We start from the raw sequence: 26,171 nt of genomic DNA, 5'->3' as shown, positions 1-26,171 counted from the left end.
TGAAGAGTCTGCATACTGGCCAGACTTCAAACTCTTTGAACCTCAGCATCAGTGCCAATCAGTAGAAATATTCATTGGCAGAGTATTTATTTTTCAGTTACTGAGGCCTCTGTCAGTAGTGCGTGAATGCTGGACTCGGATGGGTAAAACACAACCTTGGTAAACTTTATTTCATCCTAGCATCACAAGTTTTACATTTACATTTTGGCCAATGAACTGACACCATTATCCAAAGTAAATTATAATGAGTGCAACCATAGAAGAGCCTATAGTTGTGTGTCATTAGCATTAATTAAAAGGTCTAAACTGCTCAGACAATGTAGCTGATGTTTCAGTGGCTTTAAATTAATCATGTATGATTGATGATCAATCAAATGAATTCAACAATTTTGACAGAAAACTGCAATTTTGATACCCAATTTAGCTCCCGTTTGAGGATTATCAAAATACTTTTACACTCAAGGTTCAAGCCCTATAAGTTTTTGTAAAAAGGTCCACCGGTTTGCTATTTTAGCCTTCATTCTGATCCATTTTTCCAGTATAATTTAAAAGAATTGATCAGACTTTGAATGCAGTCTTGTAGTTTCTAAGCCAAAATATGAAAAGGTTTCAAAATTGCAGTCTGACTTTGCTGGAATGCAGTTTGTAAACTCTAACCTGATCTGATCGTTGCTTTTTATGCAGTACTTACAGTAGTAGATACTGCATATAGAAAAGGAAAAAGCATAGTGTCAGTACACTGTTAAACACACAATACCAATGGTGTAAGGTTGGTTTGGCTTCATAGTACAGTGACATATGGAAGAGGTGGTGCGGTTATCCCTGATATAAACTCAGTGTTGTTGAGTCATCTGGAAGCAGGGGGGCTCCGGCTGGACTTCAGCTATTAGATGTTGGGAGAGATGAGGAAGAAAGAGATACAGAGAGGGTGAGAAACCAAGAGTAAAATCATACAAATGTTGACAGTGAGAGCTTGTGTTGGTGAGAAAGAGACAGGTGCATAGCTATAGGGAGAAAGAAAGAGAAGACAAAGGGGGTGGAGGGGTTGGCAGAGCTGGTCCTTCTGTTGCTGTGGCCTCCCTCTCCTCTCCTCGCTGGTCCTCTGGAGGTTTTCCAGAGAGTCCTGCTGTACTTAATAAAGGCCAGTCAAGCACCAGGCATTGCTCCAAGACGCGCTATTTTTCTTCACTTCCTTCAAACCGGGGCTGGAATTTTGAAGGAGAGGCTGCGGATAAAAGTATAGCTGGAGTTGAAACAGGGAATTTAAGGTGCTTCAATCTGCTCTGGTTATTGGATATAGTCAAAATATTGCAGTAAAATCTGAGGGAAGGGGAAGAAAATAATCATCCGGTGCTTTCGTTTCTGCTGTGCAGCAGAGAAATTCCTGTTCCTGTTCAATCCAAAGCGCACACGATGGAGCAACTGTATTGAGCGGATGTTCTGCAAATATTTCAGCAAAAGCTCTTTTGAATATATATATATTTTTAAAGCAGTCCATCTCAGATTTTCAGAGGCACTGCAGGAATCTCTAGTAGTTACAGTTATTCAGAGGTAATGCTAGGGCCTCGTGGAAGGAGTAGCGGCAGAAATGTTTACAGAGGAGTTGTCAGAACTTGTCAGCTGAGCAAGTACTACGGAGTCACTGAATGTGTGTGTTCCTTCGGGCTGGTTTTAAAAATTGTGTGTGTTAGAGAGAGAGAGGGCGAACGAGTGAAAGGGAGAGAGGGAAGGAGGGATAAAGAGAAAAGAGAGAAGGGTTGTTATTCCTCTCTGACCTTGGCTAAGGTTTCATTGAGCCTGCGGTGTCTCATGACCCTGTTTGGATTTTGCACAGGAGCAGCGGCCTGCCCAAACCAGTTACACTCTCCACCTCCACACAGACGTAGATAGCATTGCTAGATTATCTCATTCGTTTGTTCTGTCACCAACTGTACTCTCTCTTTTTTTTCTCCTCCGAATTTGTTGCTCAGCCTCATTCCAGGTGGGGCAAGTGTACAGTATGTGTTCCAAGGCGATGGGTGCAATTTGTGTGATCATTTTCATTCCAATCAGTGTTTAGTGTTTTTGGGTCATGTTTAAATTAACGTCAACCAACACCCTAAAGCTTCACGGCGTTGTAACTGTTGTCATGATCAGGGCTAGTTGTAGAATTCCCTAATGAATAGTATCAGGTATTAAATTTTAACCGAGAGCCACCCTGTCAGTTAGGTATGTACCCGCAACTCAGAGCAGGAAGCTGCATGTCCTTGAACTACACACGTGCTAATGGCATCTCCTAGCTGCATGAGTTATGTTAGCCTCTTTATTTCTTTTTACATGCATTAGAAAAAGAGCTTTGGTACACTTAACAATGCAGCTGCACTCCCAATAAGAAATATGGCCTAGTTGAAAAAGCTCTGTACCTGCAGTGAAAATCCGTTTGACACCAATTACAGTGATATAAATGCCCTATTTTGGGGCCGGTCATGGTAACGCCCCTAAATACCAGGTCAGTTTCTAATCAGGGTGTATGTGGGTCAGTGGGAGAAAAACAAAAGGTCCAAACGCAGCCCTGGGTTTTAGCACATTCTCATCATGTCAGCCACAGAATAAAGCGCAGAAATCCCAGCCTCTGCACAAGGGTCCAATCTGTTTTCATATCTGTTCTCCTCCAGGCTCATGTATGTCGTGCTTGAAGGTGATTGTGCATCAAAGTACGATGAAGAGAATTACATAGACAGGGACAGAAAGGAGAAAAGAAAGAAGGATGAGAGGAAGGCGGACAAACATACATTCCCAGAGTTATTGACTTTCAGTGATCTGTTCTGAAAAAGATGCAATCCTAAATGACAAGAAGTAGGCTTTTGCTTGTGGCTGTTCGTTCTCAAAAAGGACTCAGAAAGGTCCTGTCAGTTGCTGGTTTTTGTTAAGAGTTGCTACAAATGGTTAAGGTTTAAGAGGCATCCTGACTACTCAAAAGTACTGAAAAATGTACATGATTTAGTATTAAAGGGAGGTTATTTGAGTCATTAGAGTTCAAAATTTCACATTTGACTGTGAAAGATATTTTTGTAAGGTTTCAAAACCACTATACAAATTTATAGACATGAATAACTCTTCTCGGCACGTTTAGCTAAGCTGTAAATGCAGAGACGTCTCGTAACTGTGCCCTTGGTGAGGATCATTAGTTCATGTGATTGGGAACTTGTTTGACTTCACTGATGAAACATGAATGACTAACTGATTTATTTTTATTTTTTTAAATGAATGGGATATCATGTTCTTTACACATATGTGTAGAGCTCAGTCTTGGATGTTCAACATTAAAGATGCAATAATTAGTCAATCAGTAAATCAACAGAAAATGAACCTAACAAACATTACCTTGTTCCAGCTTCTCGAATGTGAATGTTTGTTGTTGTCTCTATATCATGCAACTGTAAACTGCAACTGTAAACTGAATATCTTTAATCTATCCTTAATGAAAATAATGATATGTTGTTGCTAACCCTATTCTACACAATAATAGTAAGAACTTTTAGTTATTATTGAATCCCTATCCATTTTATACCTGGATAATTATTAACACTGCAGTTGGAAGTGGATAAATATCATGTTATACATAGTATGTTATACATAGTATTCTATCAGAAATGAATATGTTTTTGGTTAATCCAGCAAAATAAATACCTGACAAATAAAAGTAAAGCACACCATAATCCCGTTGCTATAAAACAGTCCTGCTCAAACTCAAATTGGGTCATGGTAGGTATATCATCAAATCTTAGTCTTGGCTGAAGGACAACTGAAGGCGTTCCCTCAGACTGATTTGAGGTGCAGTCTTTGAGAGGCGAGGTGTTTCTTAATCTGGTAGCCAGCAGCTGAATGTCATTTAAGAGCTTTGGCAGACTTCCATTTCTGTGACTTTGTTCTCCTGCACAGTGAGTGAGAACGATATCTGTAGACATTTTGATGCATCCTCATGGTGCAGTTACTGTATCTCATTCCTCACATCTGTCCGAATCTCTCCCATTACACTTCCTTTTTATTTTAAGTGCATTGATGCTACCATCTAAGTCATTATAATGTGAATGGACGTAACAGTTATTTAACAGCTCTGATCATTGAACAAAATGCTTGATGAATGGGGTTTGGTTGACACAATAGCTAAGCTCTTTAATAGAAATGAGCACAGTTGTTTCCTTTTTGTTCTCACTGTTGCTGAGATAACATTTAACCAATGCCTTCCAGTGTGTCAGTCATCTTTCGTGAATCAGTGGCTACACATAAAAACTCATTACCTCTTGCAATGGTGAAAGTGGTTGTAATGAGTTGCTAAACAGGCTTAGGTTGTCAACACGGGAAAAAAGTCCAAAAAAAGGCTTCTGTGTGGGAGTGCGAACGTAATTCACTGAGCACCTCTAATTACCCTTTTACACAGTTACACATTTCTACATTAAAGGAACATACCGGTGGTTGTGCATGGCTTAGCCCATAAACTGCAAATGGTGTGTAATGTGCATTTGACAACCATTTTCTGGAGTGTACTATAAATACATTCTAGGCGGATGCTGGTTTTCACTCATTTCGGTATGGTAGAAAAATCAACTCAGAGACATGGAACTTGCTTAAGATAGATAACCATCACAGTGAGCGTTCAGTAACATGATTTTGTTTTCATTTTCAAGTCATTCTTTGTTATTGACATTTCACTGCATTTTTTACAAAACAATGAAAATGTTTCAATTACTTTTTTCCTTTGTTTCACAATCAGAGAAACTGAAAGCTGAAAATTACTTGTTGGCTGCAGAACAGTAACTCTTTTATTAAATATATTTGAAAATCAGGTTTTTCAAAATCAGGTCATCTAATTAAAATCATGATCTCTTTTTCAAGAGGAACCTGAGACCAAGGAAAAATATTACTTTAAAAAAAGCTACTGAAATAAAATGATTGCCCTTTTGAGTTCACCTACAGCTTTTTATTTGTATTCCGAGTTTGATATTCTGAAAACAGCAGCTACTAAATTAAATGCTATTTAGATCAGATGAGTTTTACGAAATTCAACACCAAGTCAGAGATTGTTCCTGCTTTTAACTGCATTAACAACAATATTCATACTTAATCTAAAAAGAACGGCCAACTAGGAGCAGGCAATATAGATAAGATCCTTTCTCACAGTATATTTAATTTCAAATTCTGATAATGATAGTAGTAGATAAGTATATTAGGATATAAAACACAAATCAAAAAGTATTTATGGACACATGTCACACACATGTCTTTTTTGGCTAATCCAGTGAACTACATACTTGACAAATTAATATAAAAATCTAATATTGCCAAGAATATTCCTGCTCATAGATTTACAACATTGTCCAAAATGGCTTGGTATGACCAAAGATATTAAAGTGATAACTATCTTGTTAGAAACAGCATGACAAAATCATCAGTCATCTATAAATATAAATCAGTCAATCTAAAATCTAATCTAATCTAAAAAGGAAACAAAACATGCAAACCTGTATAGTCCTTTTAATATACCACGTAAAGAGACACTTTGCTTATAATTAACAAGTTTTGAGTCATTTGTAATAAATCTGCCCAGTAACCATACCAGTCTCATATCAGGTGAACATTAATTTTTGGGTCATTAACATCTAAACCTGTATTGTTGTTCACTCATTAAATCCAGTTGATGACAGAAGAATTTGTCTCTTTCCCAGTTCCCAAAGAGGGTCTGAAGAACCAGGCAGCGTTCGAGGAGATGAGGGTTAATTACATCAAGGAGCTCCGGCGTTCGGTTGGAAAAGCAACCAACAATTCTGGCCAAACCTGGCAGCGCTTCTTCCAGCTCACCAAGCTACTGGACGCCATGCATGATGTAAGTACCCTCTTCCTGTCATGCCAGTTGCCTACAGTAGAGCACAGGCTTCCCTTGGCAGCCTCTCGGTATGCCATGCCTTCACACACAGAGCGAGGTGTTCATTGGCACTTTGGGCCTCTAATATCACAGGACATGTTTTGAGTAAAATGGCAGCATAGTGGATTTGGATAATGCATTTACTTAGCGGTTCAATGGTGCTGTGGCTTGGAATAAGGATTATTGCATCCCAGTCTCTCCCTGAGGGGGAGGTTATTTTGGAAGAGGCGTTGACCAGCCTGTATTGGTGAATGGAACAGAAGGGGATCAATGTCAGCTCTGGATCAGAGTACACAGTCGTCACTGTAGCAAATGTGCTAAATTACTGTTCTTTTTTTATGCACGGGTCAAACGGTATGTGGCATAACAACAGTGTAGGCAAAGCCCCAAGAGGTGAGAGTCAGCAAGTGATAGGTCACTGAGATAAATGGCCAGAATTCAATGACTCTAATGACTGAGTGAATGGGGTTAGTGTTGAACGGATGACCCTTCTTTAAGGGAGGGTTGTGCAGAAAAAAAATCAGTTGTGCCCCCAAGTGGTGAGTGGAAAATTATTGAAAAGGGGTCAGTGCCCCAACAGAATGTTAGTACAGTCATATGAATATACAGTAACTCAGTGAGTTAAATTCTCAATTGTTTACATATAAATAACATCCTAATAAAATAAGCAGCAATAAAAAGCTACGACTACAATATGTGTCTCATTAAACTGTGTGCTTGTGTTGTCCAGCTGGTGGGGAACCTGTTGGACTTCTGCTTCTACACCTTTCGTGAGTCCCAGGCCCTGAAGGTGGAGTTCCCCGAAATGTTGGTGGAGATCATCAGTGACCAGATACCAAAGGTGGAGTCAGGCCTCACTCACACAATCTACTTCCACAAGAAGTGACTCGCTTAACAGTTGGGACAGAAGCAGCATTAAGAACTGGAAGAGAGGAGGAAGAAGTTCAAGAACAGAGAAGAAAATGTGCAAGGAAGGCCTGGCCAGTTGGCCTGTACCCTGTCGCCCAGTATGCCAGCGTCCTCCTCTTGGATGGGAAAGTTAAGTGGCGTGGTGACAGAAGTAAAAAAAGGGGATAATGATTTGACCCTGCAGTCACCGCGAGCGGGTCAGAGCTGTGAATAGTTTGTCGAGCCGAGTAAGACACGGCGAGAAGGACTTGTGACAAATGTGACAAAGAACCCCGAAGTTCCCCCCCCGCCTCGCGCGTGCTCCGCTGCGGGGGCGTGGCGCTCACCGGGTGCCGTGAGCGCGCGCTCCGCCTGCCCCCCCTGAGCCCGACGCAAGACTGACGGTAATCACGTATTTTCTATGGAGATAAAGCTTCATACATCTTTCCCGTAGGATTGCGCTATGATACATTCACCTGCGCTATGCAGACCACACGACACAACCTCACAACACATAATATCACACACCGACACACACATGTAGAGGGAAATGACTAATCACGCATTGTGTGTGCACATGCCTTCACTACAACATGGACGCAGCAGGATGCCACTCCACATGCATCTAAAAATCAGGATCGAAGACATCTAGTAGACAAAGCGTTTTGCATAATGATAGAACTGGTCGGTCTTTATCTCAGTCTTTCGCACAGAAAGATAGCACTGATCGCGAAAAGTAACTACGTATGCGCGAAATACTTAGAGTTTTGCTGCAGTGGTAGCAACCATTACCGCGAAGTACCTACAGGCAGACGGATGTTGTTGAGAGCACAGAAATTCTTGACCGCTGGTAACGCGAGCAAGTCTCATCTTGATAAGGGATATGACTTCCAAGGGTATACAAGCGGTTTCAGTCAGTAAGCTGAGATAAGTTAATTAAAATCTAACAATCGTCGAGAGTTTGAATCTTAAGTCGGTGTCAGTAACAGCCATCAGTGACGGCGGGATTCATCATAGCTGAGCTTTTGGTTATGATTTAGAAAGATAGTAGCTGGCCAGAAGCGACAAGCCTGCAAAGAGCTGAATATGCAGGAAAGGTCCAAAGGCTGACGAAGTTGTTGATAGAAAGAAGATCGTGTCGCTTCCTCTGGTAGCAAGAAAGCTGATGTGGCAGCGGTGAAGGCTGCCCATTGTTCCATGTATAAGCATTATCTGTTATCGGGCCATTAGTGTTGTAGATGAGCTTAAGCTGATCGTATATAGTTGGAGTGAGTGATTTCTTTATGTCGTGTTTGTCGCAAGAGTGGTCGCAGGAGGGCGAGTTGCTGGGCACGATGGAGCGAGCCGAGAACCATGCAATCACTACTCGAGACGCATAGTTTTCAGTAGGAGTCGGTCCGGTAATAGTGGATTGCGATCTCGAGTTGACTCCATCCGAGGTACATTGTGTTTTGTCAGTTACATCGCCAGAGCATGCTGCTGGGCCCCAAAGTTGTCCTGTGTCTGCTTACTCTTAGCAATTGAATAAGCGATACACACGCGCCCTGTGTGAAACCCGAGACACTTATCATCTTCCAACTCGAGAAGAGAGAGTTTGTAGGTAACAAGTGTGTGTTGCAAAAGTTTAGTTTCTGACCGCGACCCAGTCGAGTTTACGATTAAATATCGGTGTTCATTTATCAAAGAGCCAGCAAATAACTGACATGAACGCACTGTATGCAGGTAACTCGTTGTGATAGGCAGTCCGGTATAGCACGAACTGACCATCTGGTGCATATGTGGACCACACAGTCTTATAACTAATCATACGCTTCTGTAAACTTTGACTACTATATCTCAAAACTGGAGCATTTACTCTCAGGTGCTTTCTAGCAAATGGTGCGCTAATGTATCAGAAGACCTCAGGCAACATGCGTGTATCACGGTATCAACACTTCCTTAACACCATCATTCTATTCAGCTGTGTACATATGATGTTTTGAAGGTACATGGTTGATGACGGATGCTTAGATGAAGATACTGCTTAGTACGTTGGATCACCGTTCCTAACTTGATGTGATCTATGTCCCGTTTATCGATATCTTTGGTCCACAGTATCTTACTATTTTAAGTTTAGCATGGCCGCGAGTCATTCTGGACCATGTTAACTTGTCTCCACACCGCATGTTTGCTGGTGTGGTTGTGGAATCACTTACTATTGAATGCTAGCTGAAAAGCTATAGCAGCCACTGGGCGAGCAAAAAAACAGTGGGCGTTGATTATTTTATTTGTTTTGTTTGCCCTGTGTGTATTGTTATCTTACATGTGTGAATGTGAGGCAAGTGCTGCTTAAAGTTATGTTGTGTGTGTGGTGTGTGTTTTGTTTTTTTTTCTTGGCAAGCATGTGCATAGTTTGTATCTGCTCTTTCAGCGTGGTATTATGCATTGTATGTTAATTAGGTATTAAAGCCGTTTCCTATTTCCACCATTTAGATTTGCACGGACGGAGATTATCATAATGTGAAGATGAGAGCATCAGGTGGTAGAGCAGCTAGCAGGAATTGTCGTTTTGTAAGCAAACTGTGAATTGATGCGAGAAAAGATGCTGTTCTGCCTATGGTCACCCAGCCTAACGAGTTAGCACGACATGAATCATACACATCAGGGTGTTGTGTACTGTATTTTGGCCATATCTTCTTGTAGGGATGGCATCTTGTGCTGCAGTTATGATGGGTCTGTTGCTGTGGGTAGGTTAATTGTGTATAAGATTGGAATGTACAAGAGATGAGATGGGGGTAGCTGATCACAATGTCACAAGTAGCGCGTAAAAAATTATTTGAGGGGGGTGTGTAGTGGGCTTTTTACGCGATTTCCTTGTGCCTTCAAGGGCTCATCTAACACACTGTTTGGGTGGGGGAGCGGAGGGGAGGTGTTGTGAAGTGGCGTGGTGAGAGGGAGGATGGTAGTAGGTGTTTGTTGATGTGGAGTTCGTGTGAGAGAGGTAGGTTAGGTGGGCGTAGAGTGCGTAGCGGCGAGGGAGACTCTAGAGGAGTGGCGGGCTGGCCTGTCCACTCGATTGGCATTGGCGTTCATAGCCTAGTGTTTAGCCGGGCTTTGGGTCGTAGTCTAGAGAGTGAGGAGCAGCTTGGGGTGAGGTTTTCATCTATGGTGTGTATTGGTTTGGTCCGAGTTGAGGATAAGTGATGTTTGGGAGGGGGATGTGGGAGGGAGAGAGTGTGAGAGATTAGTAGAGGTTTAGAGAGGTATTCTCGTGTGAGTAGAGAGAAGGAGGGAAGAAGGAGAGGACGTCCCGCTTTGCCACTGAGATGTGTTTTACTGAGTCCCTTGTCAGGAAGGGGCGTCGAGTTGTGCGGAATGCGGCGGTGTGTGGGGCGATTATGTGTTCAAGTTGTGAAGGACCCTTAATCTAATTCTCACCTGGTTTCCTTTTATTTTGGCCCCTTTTGTCGTTTAAGGAATTAGGGAAGAAACGTTCTTAAAGGGGTTGCGATAGCATGAATGGGAAAGTATGTTTTGGAGGGATGAGAAGGTATTATTTGCTGGAAAACAAGTGTAGGTGGGTAAGTGTACTGGGGGTCTAAGAAATATATCCTTGTGGTAACAATGAGGGAATGTTAATGCATGCTTTTTGATGACGAGTGGTGTTAGCGAGTTGTATTAAAAAGAGGGAAACTTGTCCTTTTGTGTATCTTCACACGAGGTTTTACAATGCGTTTATCAGTGGGGTGGGAGGGGGTCTGGTATATTGGTTAAATAATACAGCAAGTCCTTATGTTGAGTATAGTATAAAACATTTCTACTTTAACCATCTTGTTTGGAGATATTGGAATAAAAATATGTGTTTTCGCCACTCGCCATTCTGTGTGATTGGATCACAGAGAAGAATTTACAGTAAAGTTTGTGCCAGAAACGGGCCAAATAGAAGAAATGAATGTATCATACATTGTGAGAGGCTTTATGGATACTTACTACCTGAGATGTTAGAAGGTAATTTATATCTTCTGTATAAGTAAAGTTATTGATTCTTGCATTTTTTTTTTTTTTTTTTTACTTTTTGCATCATTCAAGTGCTCAAACAAAATGAATAATAATCAAAAATTATTTGTTATTTTGTAACAGATGTATCAGGATTATCCTTGAGCTTGTTGCTCGCTGGGGTGTTGATTATGATCCTGTAACCCATGAGCGTATGTGATGAGCAACACAATAAAATCGAAGAAATCACTAACATATATGAAAAGTCTGGACTAGCTGAAAAGAAAGTTCTGACTTTAAAAATAGAAACTTTTCACACACAACATAACATGAACATGAGTGACGTAGACACTGGTAGACCTGAAGTTTATGCGCAATTCAACATTGACTGTCTGCTTGAACAGTTAATCGTATACTTCATCATATGCAGCTAACTTAAAATATTTATTTATAAATAATATCATATTAATTTTGTTTCATTATATTTTAATGATAATGTTAAACAGTGAACAATCTTTATTACACTAATTAGTATTCCTGATAATGATGACTATATGTTACAGTGCCTCGTTATTTCCTGACGACTCCTCTCTTGGTAGCTTCAGGTAAATATTGCTTTGGCTTTCTTCTTGACTGGATTTTTTTTAAATTAATTAATGTTTTAAGAATTAGTTTCCATACCTTACCGGAAATACACTTGCATTCCTTGTTATAAGATGAGAAAATTGATATCACTCTCACGTCTATATGTTAACTATGTAGTTACTGTCAGGAGACTGTTCGCTTAGCTTAGCATGGTATGGTAAGGTTAAAGACAATCCACCCCCCAGTACCTCTACTGTTCAATAGTTACCATGCATCTTGTTTGTTTAATCTGTTGGAAAACCTGAGTGTTATGTGCCACTTTGTGAAGCAGGTCACTGTGCTTGGCTAAGAATTATTCTCACAAATAACCCCCCCTATAAATCCACACGTTAATTACTGAGCTTCAGAAGTGCTGCTAAGCAGATCTTGTTAGCTTTGGAGAGAGCAAGGCTAGCTGTTTCTCCCACTTCCCAGTCTTAATGCTAAGCTAAGCTAACTGTTCCCTGGCTGTGGGTTCATATTTCTCATACAGGCATGAGAGTGGTATCAATCTTCTAGCCTTTTCGGCAAGAAAGTGTTTCTCAAATTGTCAAAATATGCCCTTAAACAACTAAATGAATGAACAGTTTCAGATCAGTTTCAGATCAGTCACCACCTACTGCAAACAAGAAAATAAAAGGCCTTTCCCCGACTGGAGGGAGAAACATCTTAAAAGCTGCCTCTTGCTAAATTAACTCCTTTTAGGCATGGATGATCCAGAATGTGTTCAACTGCTGTTTCTCAGTACACTTACTATCGCGTCACTGTATGTGGAGTCACGTCCTTGCCATTTTCTGTTCACGGTGATGAATCGGGTGTAGAGAGACTAAGCCATATCTCCACGGCCATGGCAGTGCATTTCTTATGAATATATAAATATATACAAATGCTTTTTTTCCAATTCCAAAAATGACTTTTTACTCAGATGCTTTGTACAATATTTCTCAGCAACTATCCAACAATCATACAGTAGACATCCTTCAACATAAACCAATAAAACATCTTTGAAACCAGTTACTACTGTATATCTTGATGCAGATATTGCCATACTTGTGTTTGCAAAACTATTGCAAGATTCTAATAAAACTGTTAAACCGATAATTTGATGTGATTTAAGTTTTCTGTTTGTGTATGTCTGTGTGTGTGCGCGTGGTGAAAATTCTACCATACGACAGAAGCTAGGAAACGTGCCCTAAAAAATGTGCTGTTTGATGTGGATGAATTCGAAACAGCTGCATTTGGTGGCTGGGGAGGATAATGAGCCAAAAAACACAGAGTTAGCATGGAAAAACAGAAATGATGTGGAGCAGCAGCAGGTACAGCAGTCACAGGGAGAGGAGATGAAGAGAACAAAGACAAACGGAAAGGGAAGAGAGTAAAAATGACAGAGATAAAGCATGCAAGGATGAGACTTTTACAGTAAAACGGCGCCTGTGGAGAAAAATCACCATTAACCTTGTTAAAAGCTGATCTGAAAACACGCCTGCTTTGCCAGACTGTAGAGCAGACAGTATTACTTTTTTTGCTCATTTTTTTTTCTCTCTCCGAATCCACAGCCCTTTCCAAATCTCCCCCAGATTTCCAATTGCTTTCACTTGTAGTCGTGCCAGATAAACAGAATCTATTGGATCAGGCTGATTTCACGGCTGCGCCCGCGCACATGGCGGCTTCTGTGGCCCACTCTTTTTTTTTTTCCCCCTCCACACTCTCTCCTTTATGTTTGAAATTCACTTTTCTCCAAATTCCCACTCAGTTTTCACCCCCAATAATACATCAAGTCTTATTATGATTATATATTTCAGAAGCTTTGTACTCTGAAGGAACCAGAAGAAGACACGGGAACGTATTAAGTTAGTGTTACATCCAGACATGTACCTTTGGGACATTCAGACACATTTGTGGCACTTAGTTGTGTCATTCTCTCATAGCTCATAGTTAGAGGTAAACTGCTGTAGGCTTTGATCTAAGCTGAGTCACCGTGTGGGACTATGTTATGGGGCTGAAGGACACTGCGTCATGGGAGGCAGAGGACATCTGGCACACTGCCAGGAATCTGGGAAATGAGAAATGAAAACGTCCATCTGGATTTTTACTCGAACACACTTACATCTAGTCCAAATGGACACGGTCACACTGATGTATACATCATCCCAGACTGATAGACGGTGATGCATAATGCATGCAGAGACACAGAAATCACCACGGTAACACAACTTCAATCTCAAGTGATATGAAGGCAGCTCACAGGTCTCAAATATGAATCTGACCTGCCGAGATTTTACCACTGTTGTTCATTCTGTCATATTCCCAAGTTTAGGAGAAAAGATTAAGTTATTTAATTAAAAAATAACTATCGGAGCACCAGAAGAGAAGTGGAGCGCTGACTGAGGAGCAGAAGAGGAAATCGAAAAAAGGAGGAAGGGAAGGAGGAGAGCGACAGCAAGAGGAGTTTTAAATACTCCTGAGACACAGACAGGTAGGCAGAAGAAAAAAGGGAAAAGGAAGGCACATAGAGCAACATGGCACGCTTTCTGACAGACAGTCCAAAGCAGAGTGAGAGGCAGGCAGGGTGGATGTCTCTATGATTCAGCAGTATTCTGGCAGAAGGAAGATGATGATGATGAAGGGCCCAGGAGGTGGGTGGTGGTGGTGGTGATAGTGGGGGAATATTTTGCCTATCTCATTAGCTCTGCCTCATTTAATTATGTAATCATGGCGTCTGCACTTGCTTCAGGGAGCCGGTGGACATATGTGTCGCACTGAAACCACAGCTCCAACCTCTGGTATTTTCAAAGTGGACAAAGTGTGCGTGTTTACACTTATAAATAGTGCATCAGCCCACTTACTGGAGGTCTTAGTGTGGTGGTGGACTGATGGTAATTATGTAACTGAAGCCAAAGCACAAGGTCTGGAGGCCATTTGGTGTGTTAATTACACAGATGTAGCCTAAGAATTAACATGCGTGAACCTCTGATGTTAATGGATCAGGGAGGTGGAGGTGGATTAGTGTGTGTTTGCCTCTGTGAAAGATTACATCTATTTTTAATTCCCTTTTGGAAAGTTATTTTGGAAGTAGCTTTTAGTCAGATGGACCAGTGCAGGTCAATATAAAGAGGAAGGGTTATATTACACTACATGGACTCACTGTAACAGTACTGGCTGCAGAATGAATCCTCATTTCAACAGTCACTTTATTCTTAGACTCTGTGGGAAATGGGGGGCCTTCTCAGTGACACAATAGATGAGTCATGAAAAAATTAGACACAGCGCTAGATTTCACATTGGTAAAACTAGACACATTTCCCCAAACATAATTTTAAAGTATAGACACCTATTATCAAGAAAATGTGGCCATAAAAGTACTTTCCTTCATTTTCCTGTGGCTTACTTTGGAAAACAAATACAATTTGAAGATAATGTTTGGAGAAAACATTTTGTAAGACTTCAATCTGTTAAATTTTAAATGTTCATTTGTCACATTTATTTTATGGCAAGAATACATAATACAGTAAAGAACAGAACAATCTTTATTTGTTTAACATTGATCAAAAGAATACCCAAAGGTATAAAAAGAAGTCAAGGCCCTTTACAAACATCATAAATCAGTGTCTTAAATTATTGCAAACACAGTCTGCTGAACCAAAGCTCTCCGAGAAATTAAAGTGTCTTATTTAACAGCGGAAGGATGAATTGTAATGGGACATGTGTACATGTTAAACCAAATAAAAACGGTCCATCACATAACGGAGACGTGTAAAACATACTTGGTAGTCATAACTACATACACTGAACAGATGTAAGACTTTGAAATACTGCATTTTGTGGTCTTACTGATAATAAAACTTTCTGATTGTGATTTCTGATCACTTATTCCTCTGAAGTTGAAGATAAAATAACGATAAACTAAAATTTCAACTTTGTGGGAGTGTATTTCTCTGCTCAGAGGAAACTGAGCAACGTTTAAAATAAGCTTTAAAAACAAACAAAAACAGATCCTTTGACAAGAAAAACACTTGGTTTAAATCATTACCTCTGCTGACTCTCTGATGCTAGTGTTTAACACAAGAGGTCCATTAGGCATCAAAGAGGCGTTTTACTGTGTTTCTGTGAAGGAGTGCACCAAGAACAAAACAGTACAGAGTGTGTTTAAAATTCAAAAGTCATGCAATCAATGTGCCAATTAAATTAAATACAATTACAATAGTGATGTGCCTCATTTTGACTATCCAAATATTCTTAAAATGACAGAAGAATGCAACATTTTAAAAGCTAAAGCAGTAACACTCCAATTCGTTTTCATATATACCCGTACATACATTTACACTGGGTGTAACGCTGATAGTTGAGGCACGGTAGGTACAGTATCTCTAATCTTTTAAAAGCTGAAAACAAACATTGTTAAAAGGGTCTAAAGCTACTGAATTTGGTGCAAAATATCTTTAAAAACTGATTACAGTGATTTGAATTTTGACATTCCTTGATCCTTACAGTTTCTGAGGATCATTCTTTGACTTTGGGTGCTCATGGATACCATGTATAACTAGGGGAGAGAGTGAGTCCTTTAACAGAGAGGCACTCATTCTCTGGTGCTGCTAACAAAGTTACCTGAATGTTTAGAGGCTACAGCATCTTTGTATACAGCATAATATTTTAAGTGCAAACCCATTTTGCTATTACAACGATGAAATGTAAGTATTAATTAAAGTAAATTCAAACAAAGAAACATGCTCGCACATGCATCACAAAAGTCTACTTGCCAGCCAAAAATGCATATACTTGTGTATCAAGAATAGTCCATCAGTAATAATATATTGTCACTTGCTTGAGAGTATTCAGGGACTTGGATAAACAAGGCTCTACTGTGAATGTCAGAGTTGAGGCACATGCATTCTCCGCAGATTTTTCCAGGTGGATGTGATAACTTGTCCATAAATATTTCCATTTGAGGCTACAACATCTCCACGTAGTTCTCAGGGATGAGGCCCCTCTTTCCCTCCAGCTCGCCCTCCAGCCAGCCTGGCTCTCTCGACTGGGTCACTGCAGGAGAGGACACAGCGTCAATGGGGGGGTACAACACCACAGGGAGGGTGAGGGTGGGGGACAGACAGAGGACACAGAGTCCTCCAGTGAGTATACAGTATGTGTCAGAGTGAGCAGAGCGCAGGTCTGAAGAGGATACAGTAATGATGCGGTTGCACTAAACTCCACTTCGACTCATTTTATCTCTACTATACATCTCAAGTCTGTTTTTGGATCCAATTTTTCTAGAATTTCAGCAGCAAAACGGAGCTCTCACAAACCATTTAGTGTGACAGATGTGTCAGAGCATGGAGCATTAATGTGGCATGCCTTCTCAAAATCCTCCCAAGACTCTTTATTTGTCTCCAAAGTGAGCCAATTTAAAATTTTGAGTGCATTTGCGAGTCAACAATTGCATGGATAAATTGTCAGTGAGAACTTCTAAGGCCAAAGTCAAGATATAAACTAATTTAATACTTCATACTTAATTTCTTTTCTCTTGTAACATGTCTCAGCCTGCCTCAGGGCAGACAGAAATGTGTTTACGAGTCCACTCTTATTCGTCTATTGAACAAGGACAAGGAACATAAAAGCCCAATCTTTCATACAGGTGTAGACAAAAGAGTTGACATGCCACCAAAATTCAAAGCACATGATTTGAACCAGCTTTAATTTCCAAATTGACTGACAGATTTTCTAATATAAGGGCTACCAAAAGAATACAACCCCATTCTGCATGAGTAATGTTTTCTCAGGTTGTTAAAGGTGTTTTATATCTGTTTGTCCCAATTAGAATAAATTTAAATACATTAGAATAAGACTTGTCTTTTCAATTATGATCAACTGAGAAACAAAGACCCCCAACCTTATATGCACATGCGCATAGTACAATAATAAACTTTCATTCCCCTACTGCTATGGGATTATTTTTACTGACATTTTTAGGAACAACCAATTACAAATTTTGCCTTTAAAAAAATAAATAAGCAAGATAGTTTCAGTTTTAAGGGTGAGGAGGCATCAACATACTGTCATCTTTCTTTAGACAAACTGTATGTACAGCTCAGACCAAAAAGACATTTAGAAATAACTGAATACAAAGTATACAACATGTCAAGTGTAGATGTTTAGTTAATGAGAGCCTCATTATGTAATGTTTATGTAACATGTCAATCACTTAAATTGATGGCTGATTAGTGAAGAAGGACAGACAGAATGAAAGCAAAACTATACTAAAGCTCCCCAGATTTTGTATCGAGGTAACTGGAGATTTAAGTTAAGATCCAAAAGAAACACACGTCATCGTTCAGTAATACTTTTACTAAACAAAAGGGTGAAGCTGCAAATGAAATTTTACAATAAGTGTGGGCTCGAAAATAATTTAATTTAGTTTATGAAAATGTGATACTTTATCCATTTTCGTGTTTATTATTATTCTGATAATATAAGTTCACATTTAGGAGTTGGAAAACCACCTTCTATTAAATTGAATTTTGCCATGGTAGGCATTTATCCTGAGATGAACTCTTTCAGCCAACAATGGAACATTGATGGCTTTAATGTACAGGCAGAACAAAAGGGAATACTGTGCATAGAGTGTATAGAAAGATGATTAAGGTGAGGTTTCCATTGTCTAATCCATTTATCCATTAATGGCAGCTGTCAGATTTGGACGTTTAGATCATAACTTTAGATCATAACACCTTTAAAGGAAGACGGTTTACTTAAATCTGCAAGACAATGGAGACTAACTATGCCAAAAAAAGATTTTTTCACCATTTAGGTTGAAAGAACAAGAAAAGAACATAACAACCAATACCCTGCAATGCATTGTGGGGTCTTATCAAAGACATCACCACATGTTTCCCTGCAAAGACTATAGTATCTCTATAGTGTCTGTGTCTCACAAAATAGGGTTTTGACAAAAAATAGGAACTACAAAATCCTCATTTCCTCTGAGAGTGATTAAAGCTCAGTCGAGCCTCTTCCAGACGCACTGAAGAGCAAATCTGTGTCTCCTATCCCCCTCCTCCCCATTCTCCCTCTCCTCGTCTCATCTCTCTGTTCGATTGAAGATCAGATTGGGTGTTCGGTTTTCCTCCAAATCCAATATGCCAGGGCTGGTTCTGAGTGAGCGACTGGTGTAGGCGATAACACTTACCGGCGTTGAATATTGCACCGACCTGGAAGGAGAGCTCAGAGTCGTGCTCAGCCTCACATGGGTACACTGCCATGGCTTTCCTGCCGGTGACACTGAAAAATGAAGGCAATCAGTGAGCTGGCGGAGCTTTGGGGAGGATTACCGCACAGTCCAATCTGGGCCCGGGGCCTGCTTGTTCATTCACTCACTAGCCTGAAACAGCAGAAATGGGCCAGGCTGGAAAATAAGCAAAAGTACCCAGAGAGGAGCAGGGCCACTACACACTCTTGTCTTGCCCTATCTCCAGTCTAGACAGACTAGCGAGCGAGTCAAAACACACCCACATGCACCCGTGTGCGTGCGCGAACACAATGAGATGCAAGGTTTTGTACAGCCGAAAAGGCAGGCACAAATCAGGTCCGCACAGCAGACAACCATCTATGGTGAGATAATTAAAAAGTGGCGGGGGGATTCTAAAGTAGGTTTTCACACAAACAGAGGTAGAATAGAAATCTCTCTCCACTGTGCTTCAGCTTTTAAATTCACATTTGTGAGCTTAGAAGCCGCATTTTAAATCAGTTTGATGTAAAAGAGCGCTGTCAAAGAAACCATATTCATCGCTCTGCAAAGGTTAGTAAAAAGCCGCATTTATATGCCATTGCATTCCCGAAAACATAAAAACTGTTTCCACAGAAAGGTTGTTTTGCTCGCCATTGCAAACCGTTATCTCGTATGCCAGCAACATTACCATGTAGAAGTTGTGCCTTCAACACACGATGCCCTGATAAATATTTCATATTCTTTCTGCAGAGCAGCAACAATGTAGGATGAGAGAGGAGAAAGAAGATATACAAACTGAAAAAAAAAAAAGTTTGCGGTCACAGAGTTGTCAATACAACAATGTTCAGCCGAGTTCTTGAATTCAGAATTTTGGAAGAATGCACTCTCGTGGAACCGCGTTTGGAAAAATGAGGATTTGTATTTATACGAAAATAACATTAATGGATTGCCCATAGAATGACCGAGCTGTTTGCAATTTTTTTCTGTAACAACTGAAAGCACTGAAAATGAATTCAGCATTTATTCTCAAGGAAGCGGAGCAATAGATGAGTGTAACGTGCAGAGTGTACACAGTCCCATCCGGTTCACTCAGATACTTGTGTGTGTGTATCTGGGGTTTGACAGAAAGGGGGAGAAGGTTGCTGCCCCGGCTTCAGCCAACACTTGTGTTTCATTTAGATCCCTCAAAGGTAAACCAAATTAAGGGCAGTGAATATGTGAGCAAGTCAGGGAAAATATTGACGTGCAAGACTGCAAGTAGATGTTCGACGAGAGAGGGATTCTGTTGGGTGAACATGCAAGATAAGAAGAGCAAGCGAGTAATGGAGCAAGTGAGTGAAAACGGAATGAAAAGAATCTCTGAGTGTGACATTTACCCAGTTTGAGTGCGAAAATGACTTAAGGACACAGAAATAAAGGACAGGGAAAAAAAGTAGTGAACTGCAATTATAAAATCCTATTGGGAGGAAAACAGGCAAAGTACCCAAAAGAGAGGGAACCCTGTCTTACCTCTCCTCAGGCTTTTCTTTTTCAGAAGCAGCTGTGTTGGCAGCAGGTTGACTCTCTCCTGGCGCTCCAAGAGTGGACCAGGAAGTTCCTGCTGTGGGGGCCCTGCAGATTAAAAAAAAACAAAAAAACACCATAGTCACTAGAGATTCTGTGTGCATTGATTGAAAAGATGGCCTATTTGCCCTGAAGACCATTTTTTATTTTAGATTTAAAAATGAAGAAAGCTGAAAAGAAGGCAGCAAGAATTCAGCCTTCAAATGTCGGACCTGGTGGCTTTTCAGACGTTCACCAAGAAAAACAGATGCTGTGTTTTCATACATTGTTAAATTGTTCAGTTTTTGTAGCAACTACTGTAAGTGGTGGAAACAGAACAACAGGTAAACTGAGCAACCTGTTGTTATGGAGACAAGGTGATAATGCATTTCTACAACAATCCAAAGCCTTGTGAATTCAATTCAAACCAAAATTTGCAATGGGGTGTGGCTTTGTGAGTGGTAGATCTTGACACCATCCACAATCACAATTTGAACTAACAGACATTCAGATGTTCTGTCACTTATGCTGTGACATTCATGTTCTGAGTGTCAAAGTCAAGTCAGAAATGACTTTACTCACATTTTAAAATTTGAATAATATATCTTAGAACACACTTGACAAAGAAACGTATAAATAAATTATCCATCTTATTCCATTCAACTGTACAGCAGCTACATACAGGAGTACTTTGATTTCTCATTGTGTACAGGGTGTACATTCATCCCAATAACAAGGACAACATGCTTCTATAAATGAAATAATCCATTCCACTCCATCTGCCAAAGAGCCTCTTTAAAAGGACTCTCAACAGTAGTTAATATTAACCTGAAAGGTAAGCATCAAAAGCAACTTTGATATATCTATCTCAAGGCCTGAAATTAAAGTCATACAAAGAAATGTATTTAACCTTCTGTATCATAGTTTTGAAACGTGTTGTGCTCCATAGCTAAAGCCAGCTAGTAGCATAATTGCAGCTAAAGCAGCTAAAATCTGATTCTCAACCCCAATGCTCAACTCAGACTAAAGACCTAAAATCTGGAATGAATCTGTAAAAGAAGATACAAAAAATAAAAGGAGTCATGAATTTAACAGAATACCTGAATTCTGGAGGAATATTCATACATTGGCCAATTATTTAAAACTGTAATTCAAACATGTATGCAACCACCACTGAGAGATTCAAAAGAATGAACCCTATTGATACAACAATTCTGCTTTTGACTTTAGACGAAAACATTAAAAACCATCCTGGATCATAGAAGACAAATGAATATCCCCGTCATTATCATTCATGCTTGTAATGTACAGACAGGTGAGAAACTTAACGAAAAATGTCAAAAAATGGAACACAAAAAAAGTCTGGCCCCATTAACAAGGCAAAAAAAGGTCACTGAACTGTTTGATGAGCTTGAAAGTGAGTGAGATGTCAACACAGTGGAACACCTATGGGAGATTTTGATCTGCTTTTGACGTGTTTGACAGGTCTCTCCACCATCATCAACAAAACTCCAAATAAGGGATTACCTTTGGGAAAAATGGTGTCCCTGTTCCAGAGATTTGTAGAACCTATGCCAAAGAGCCTACATTCAATGCCCACGGTAATGTATAAAACTTCTGTGTGTGTAAAGTCAAACAATTACACTCCAACACCCCGACCATATGCTTTATCTGTGACAGTAGTAGCTGTGCTTTACACTGGCTGGTTTCAGGGCCAACGAGTCTATGGGCGATCTACAGGATGGAGGTAGGGGTCCTGGTAAAGGCGGAGTGGAGCAGAGCAGAACAGGAGTCTAAGCCAGGCATCCCTCTGTGTTCCATGCCTGCCCCAGGGCCAGTGCTAATACAGTACATAATGAGCAAATTGCTCCTAGCTGCCGCTCCCATAGAGACGTTAATAAAGGCAATTAGAGGGAGCAGTTGGGGAGGGGCTGGAGGTTGAGAGGATGTTGTGAATAGTGGTTACATTGGCACTGGTGGAAGAGACAGAGCAAGACGGCCTTAAGGGGGAACATAGTAGGGGATCTTATGTGGACATAGGTGGAGGTGAATACACAGTACGGAGCTCACGCTTCCATTTCCCCCCTCTGCATCGCATTCTCCCTCAATTTCTTCCTCTGCTTCCCTCTCAGTGCACTTGTCCATCCCCAGCGGTGGCTGTTCCGTTCGGGCCTGGCCTGACTGTGGGTGATTTATAGCTCTGCAGCAGTGTGGGGCCACTGTGGTGCTCAGCTGCTCCACATCAGCATGGGGGGATAGTGCGCTGCAGTGCAGCAAATCCACTCATTAACCTGGGCCCAGGCACAACCACTGTCTGCCTGGGTCACAGCCAAGAGAAGGGAGAGCAGAGGAGCACCAACACTTCACCCACCTGCAGGTCAACCCACTCAAATACACAAAAAAAGCCCAAGATACAATCAAATTAAAAACAGAGAATGCATGCAACACACATATTAAAGAAAAGTTAACATATCAAACTGCTTAATTCAGTTGGAAGAAGATTATACAGATCTGTACAGATCTTTAAAATAAACAGATATCTAAATAATTATAGAAATAAACAGTTAGGGAAAATCAGTGAATGCCACATGGCTGCCCTAGAAACTTGTTAAATGTACCAGAGGTAAATGGATTCATCCCAAAATTGCTTTCACAATTATAGCTAAGCCAAACCGAGGGAAATCGTTTGCCATTTCTCTTCAACAAAAATAGCATCAAGCTTTGAATTGCTCATCCGTTGTTTTTACCCATCACAGGCACTAGCTAAGCTTCTTCTGTAAACATGATTAAATACAGTAAATGGGGACTCGTGTGAAAATGCACTGTATGTGAGGCACACATGAAAATCCCTCTCCAGATGTTGGTAATATTCATAAGATTTTAAGAATACTAAGTTTTACTTATACATATCATATTATGCAGGATAAATTACATCATTATATATACAAAAAACATCATGAATTCCAAAGTTAACTGCAACTGGAGGTCTTTTAGTTTATTATTTTAGCCATCAGGGTTATCACATTATCACATGCTGCCAGGTTAGTAGCAGGGAGAAATTCATCAACAGAGGTGGACTGCTGCTTCTCATTACTGTAGGAATTTTACCCTGCAGCATCCAGGCCTCGCTGATCCTGGCGTGGAGCTAACACGGGGATGAGCGAGGCTATCAACTGCCTTTCTACTAAAGGAAAAAGGGCAGCGGTGGGATTTTGTAGTGTTTCTAGTAAAAAGTGGGATCAAACCTACAGCCAAGCTGCCCATCCAGCCTCCACCAATTTGGGTGGGCAGGAAATAACCTCTGATCCACCATTTTATGATCCACAGCTGTCTGCCAGCGAGAGGCATGGAGGGTAGGGCAGGAGAGAAGAAGGAAAAGTGGCCAAAAAAGGTAACATCATTGGGCGGGACTTGGGGCAACAGTACCACTGGGAGAAGCTGTGACTGAATTTAGGCAGAAGAGGAGAAATGAGGCAAGACATCAAAAACGACGGAAATGATAAATCATGCCACAGTCCACAAAGAGTTATTGCATGATATAGTGAGTCAGGATGCATTTGTGTATGACCAGGCAGATTTTGCTGCAGCTATCGTGCAAGAAATAATGTAAAATATATGCTGTTTTCCAGGTGCACTTCTGAGCAGACCAGAGTGCAGATAATACATTTCTGCAAGTGGCTGGAAATAATCTAGCAATTGCCATCCCTACTGCTCTTTTTGGCTAGGACTGAAGCCGAATCCCTGGGTTCCAGGCCAGAGAGGTGCTGTGCTAACAGGTCTCCACCATCTCACATGCTAAGATTTATGAGTGAACAAAGCCAGGGCGACACCCTGTGACATATGGCGCAAGTCTTCATAAAGGGACAGGGGCTGCGGCTATAAGGGTAAACAAGATGAATATCTCCCCAATGTCAATACGATTTACACGGCCAACGCTCGGCCACCTGTCTCCCAAACAAATAAGAGCTGAGATTTACGACCTCCTCCTGGTTGCTCCTTCCGTCCTCCAACATGATGCCACATATGTGGGAAAGCACAAAAAAATAAATAAATACCCACAGGGGAAAAAAAAGGAGTTGGTTACGTAAGTAATATACAGCCTTGTCTGTCTAATCCTGCAACTTAGAGAAAACGCTTGATACAAACATGCCTACACACAGGTGGGCACACACCCACAGAGGTCAAAGTGAGAGAGGAATCACATTGTCCTCTGTCAAGTTGCAAGAGTGGATTTGTTTTTATTTTACAGCTCTTTTCAGGCAATGGAGAAGGAGAAGGGGACAGTGAATGAGAAAAAGTCTATTTCAAGGTGAATCTGTAGACATGACACAGCAGAGAGTCTAACATCTGCAGCATAACCCAATAATTCATCTCTCACATCAGCATTCAAGACAAGTCACGGGCTGGAAACAACAAAAAGGACCAAGGACTTAGTAGAGAGAGTGAGGACAGAAAAGAAAAGCCAGAGAGAGGCAAAGCATCGACTATTGATGCATTTTCTATCTAGTGCTAGTACAAGAGACAAAGCCAAACAGTTGACATTTGACTAATAGCATAAACATCAAGGCTGAAGTTAAAAATGTATTTCACTTTCGATTCATCCATTGTTTCATTTTTGATTAACTCATAAATTATTTAGCGTATAGAATGTCAAAAAAGAAGAAAAATTGAGATGCTTATTTTATATAAATCTAAGTAAATTTACAATATTTAAAAACCTTGTTTGTTAATGATAATGAAAATAATAATAAATACTCGTTTTACCAGAGCAGGGAAGACAAACTGCATCGCAACCTGACATTGCAGTAAAATTTAACTGCTAAAATGTATTCAACTGGTCAATCTACAGTGAGGGCAAGATGCATTTCCAATTTAATAATCTCACAGGGAACAAGATTTAAGAGCCACTATTTTCCGGCTCTTATTGGAGTGTGCTGCATATTAATATACTTTAGGAAGGATTTACCTCATCATTTTATTCTGCTGCAATATGAACCATAACTAGCAGTTTAGGTCGGCCATGAGAAGCAGGTCATTATTGGTTATCATATTGGCTGTAAAAAAAAAACAAAAAACCTTATCGTGCATCCCTACAAAATAGTGATCAAAATATTCAATTAGAATATTTTAATTACTTACTTATTAGTTTTATTTGCAATCCATACAGTGCACATTCGTATGTAAACCATGTTCACTCACTTATGACTTTGTTCACTGCGGATCTACTTGCCTCACAACCAATACCTGCACTGTCAGATGTGTACAGTCACATACTGAGCATATTGAACCCCTTACTTGGAGTTGCTGCCTGAGCTGAGGCTGGTGCTAAGTGGGGCATGGTCACTCCTCTCTACAGGCGTCTCCGAGGTCGAGGCTGACGATGACTGGGAAGATACAGACTCATTGCTGCCCATTGATGTCTCATCAGGAGTTAGGCTGGAACTATCTCCCACTGCTGACACACACACACACACAAAAAAAACAGTGTTTGGTTTAATTACAGCCTTTCATTCATTTTATTCTACTGTAAAAGATTCAGCCTATTCCAACCTACTGATGATAGCTTGCCTGATAAAACGGCTGAATAATTTATCAATACATAAGGCAATGCTGCATCCACAGGGGATTTTATAAATCAAACTACTGTCAAAACAGGCGAGACTTAGAACCAAGTTTGTATTGTTCATAATAATACACTTCTGCAGTTATAGACAGGAACCTAAAAAACACAAGGGAGATCCAAGCTCTTTTATTTCAATTTTACTGTCAAGTAAAGATCCTGCTTTTGGGAGATGGGAGAAGCACTGAAGCAACTGTTGATGTTAAAGAAGTAGTTGGTTTGGAGCATTTCTTCTTACTTCCCCAGCAAACACAAACATATCAAAGCACTTAAACCAAAACCCCATACTGAATTTAGATTGAACTGAACTGGTGTAATATTAACAAACTAACAGTTTTTGCTGAGCAAACCTGAGGAAGCTGCAAGCGAAACACGTTGTTTGCTCCTAAATAAATCACAGT

At 40.4% G+C, this 26,171-nt stretch overlaps 2 protein-coding genes across 6 annotated transcripts in view; one reads left to right on the top strand and one right to left on the bottom strand.

The window, feature by feature from the left end:
* The window catches only part of nr3c2 (nuclear receptor subfamily 3, group C, member 2), a 70,610-nt gene extending 63,514 nt beyond the window's left edge, over window positions 1-7,096 (top strand). Inside the window, exons 8-9 of the mRNA XM_035660367.1 lie at window positions 5,706-5,863; window positions 6,633-7,096. Of these exons, the coding sequence (XP_035516260.1) occupies window positions 5,706-5,863; window positions 6,633-6,788 (314 nt within the window). The 3' untranslated portion in view covers window positions 6,789-7,096. The remainder of the gene's footprint in view (window positions 1-5,705; window positions 5,864-6,632) is intronic.
* A 7,801-nt stretch (window positions 7,097-14,897) lies between these two features.
* arhgap10 (Rho GTPase activating protein 10) overlaps window positions 14,898-26,171 on the bottom strand; it is a 54,537-nt gene continuing 43,263 nt past the window's right edge. The window contains exons 20-23 of one of the 5 annotated variants that reach the window (XM_035660841.1): window positions 25,446-25,605; window positions 20,118-20,219; window positions 18,570-18,661; window positions 14,898-16,426 (exon numbers count right to left, since the gene is read on the bottom strand). In XM_035660841.1, coding sequence (XP_035516734.1) covers window positions 16,338-16,426; window positions 18,570-18,661; window positions 20,118-20,219; window positions 25,446-25,605 — 443 coding nt within the window. In that variant the 3' untranslated portion in view covers window positions 14,898-16,337. Of the gene's footprint in view, window positions 18,662-20,117; window positions 20,220-25,445; window positions 25,606-26,171 lie in introns of all 5 variants that reach the window. The other 4 variants (XM_035660842.1, XM_035660840.1, XM_035660839.1 and 1 more) reach the window with 4 other exon arrangements.

Source organism: Morone saxatilis, unplaced genomic scaffold (assembly GCF_004916995.1).
Source record: "Morone saxatilis isolate NCDOM2014 unplaced genomic scaffold, NCSU_SB_2.0 Contig17, whole genome shotgun sequence".
Taxonomy (NCBI): Eukaryota; Metazoa; Chordata; class Actinopteri; family Moronidae; genus Morone; species Morone saxatilis.
Note: the sequence above shows the minus strand (reverse complement) of the source record. Positions and strands in the feature narration are given on the sequence as shown.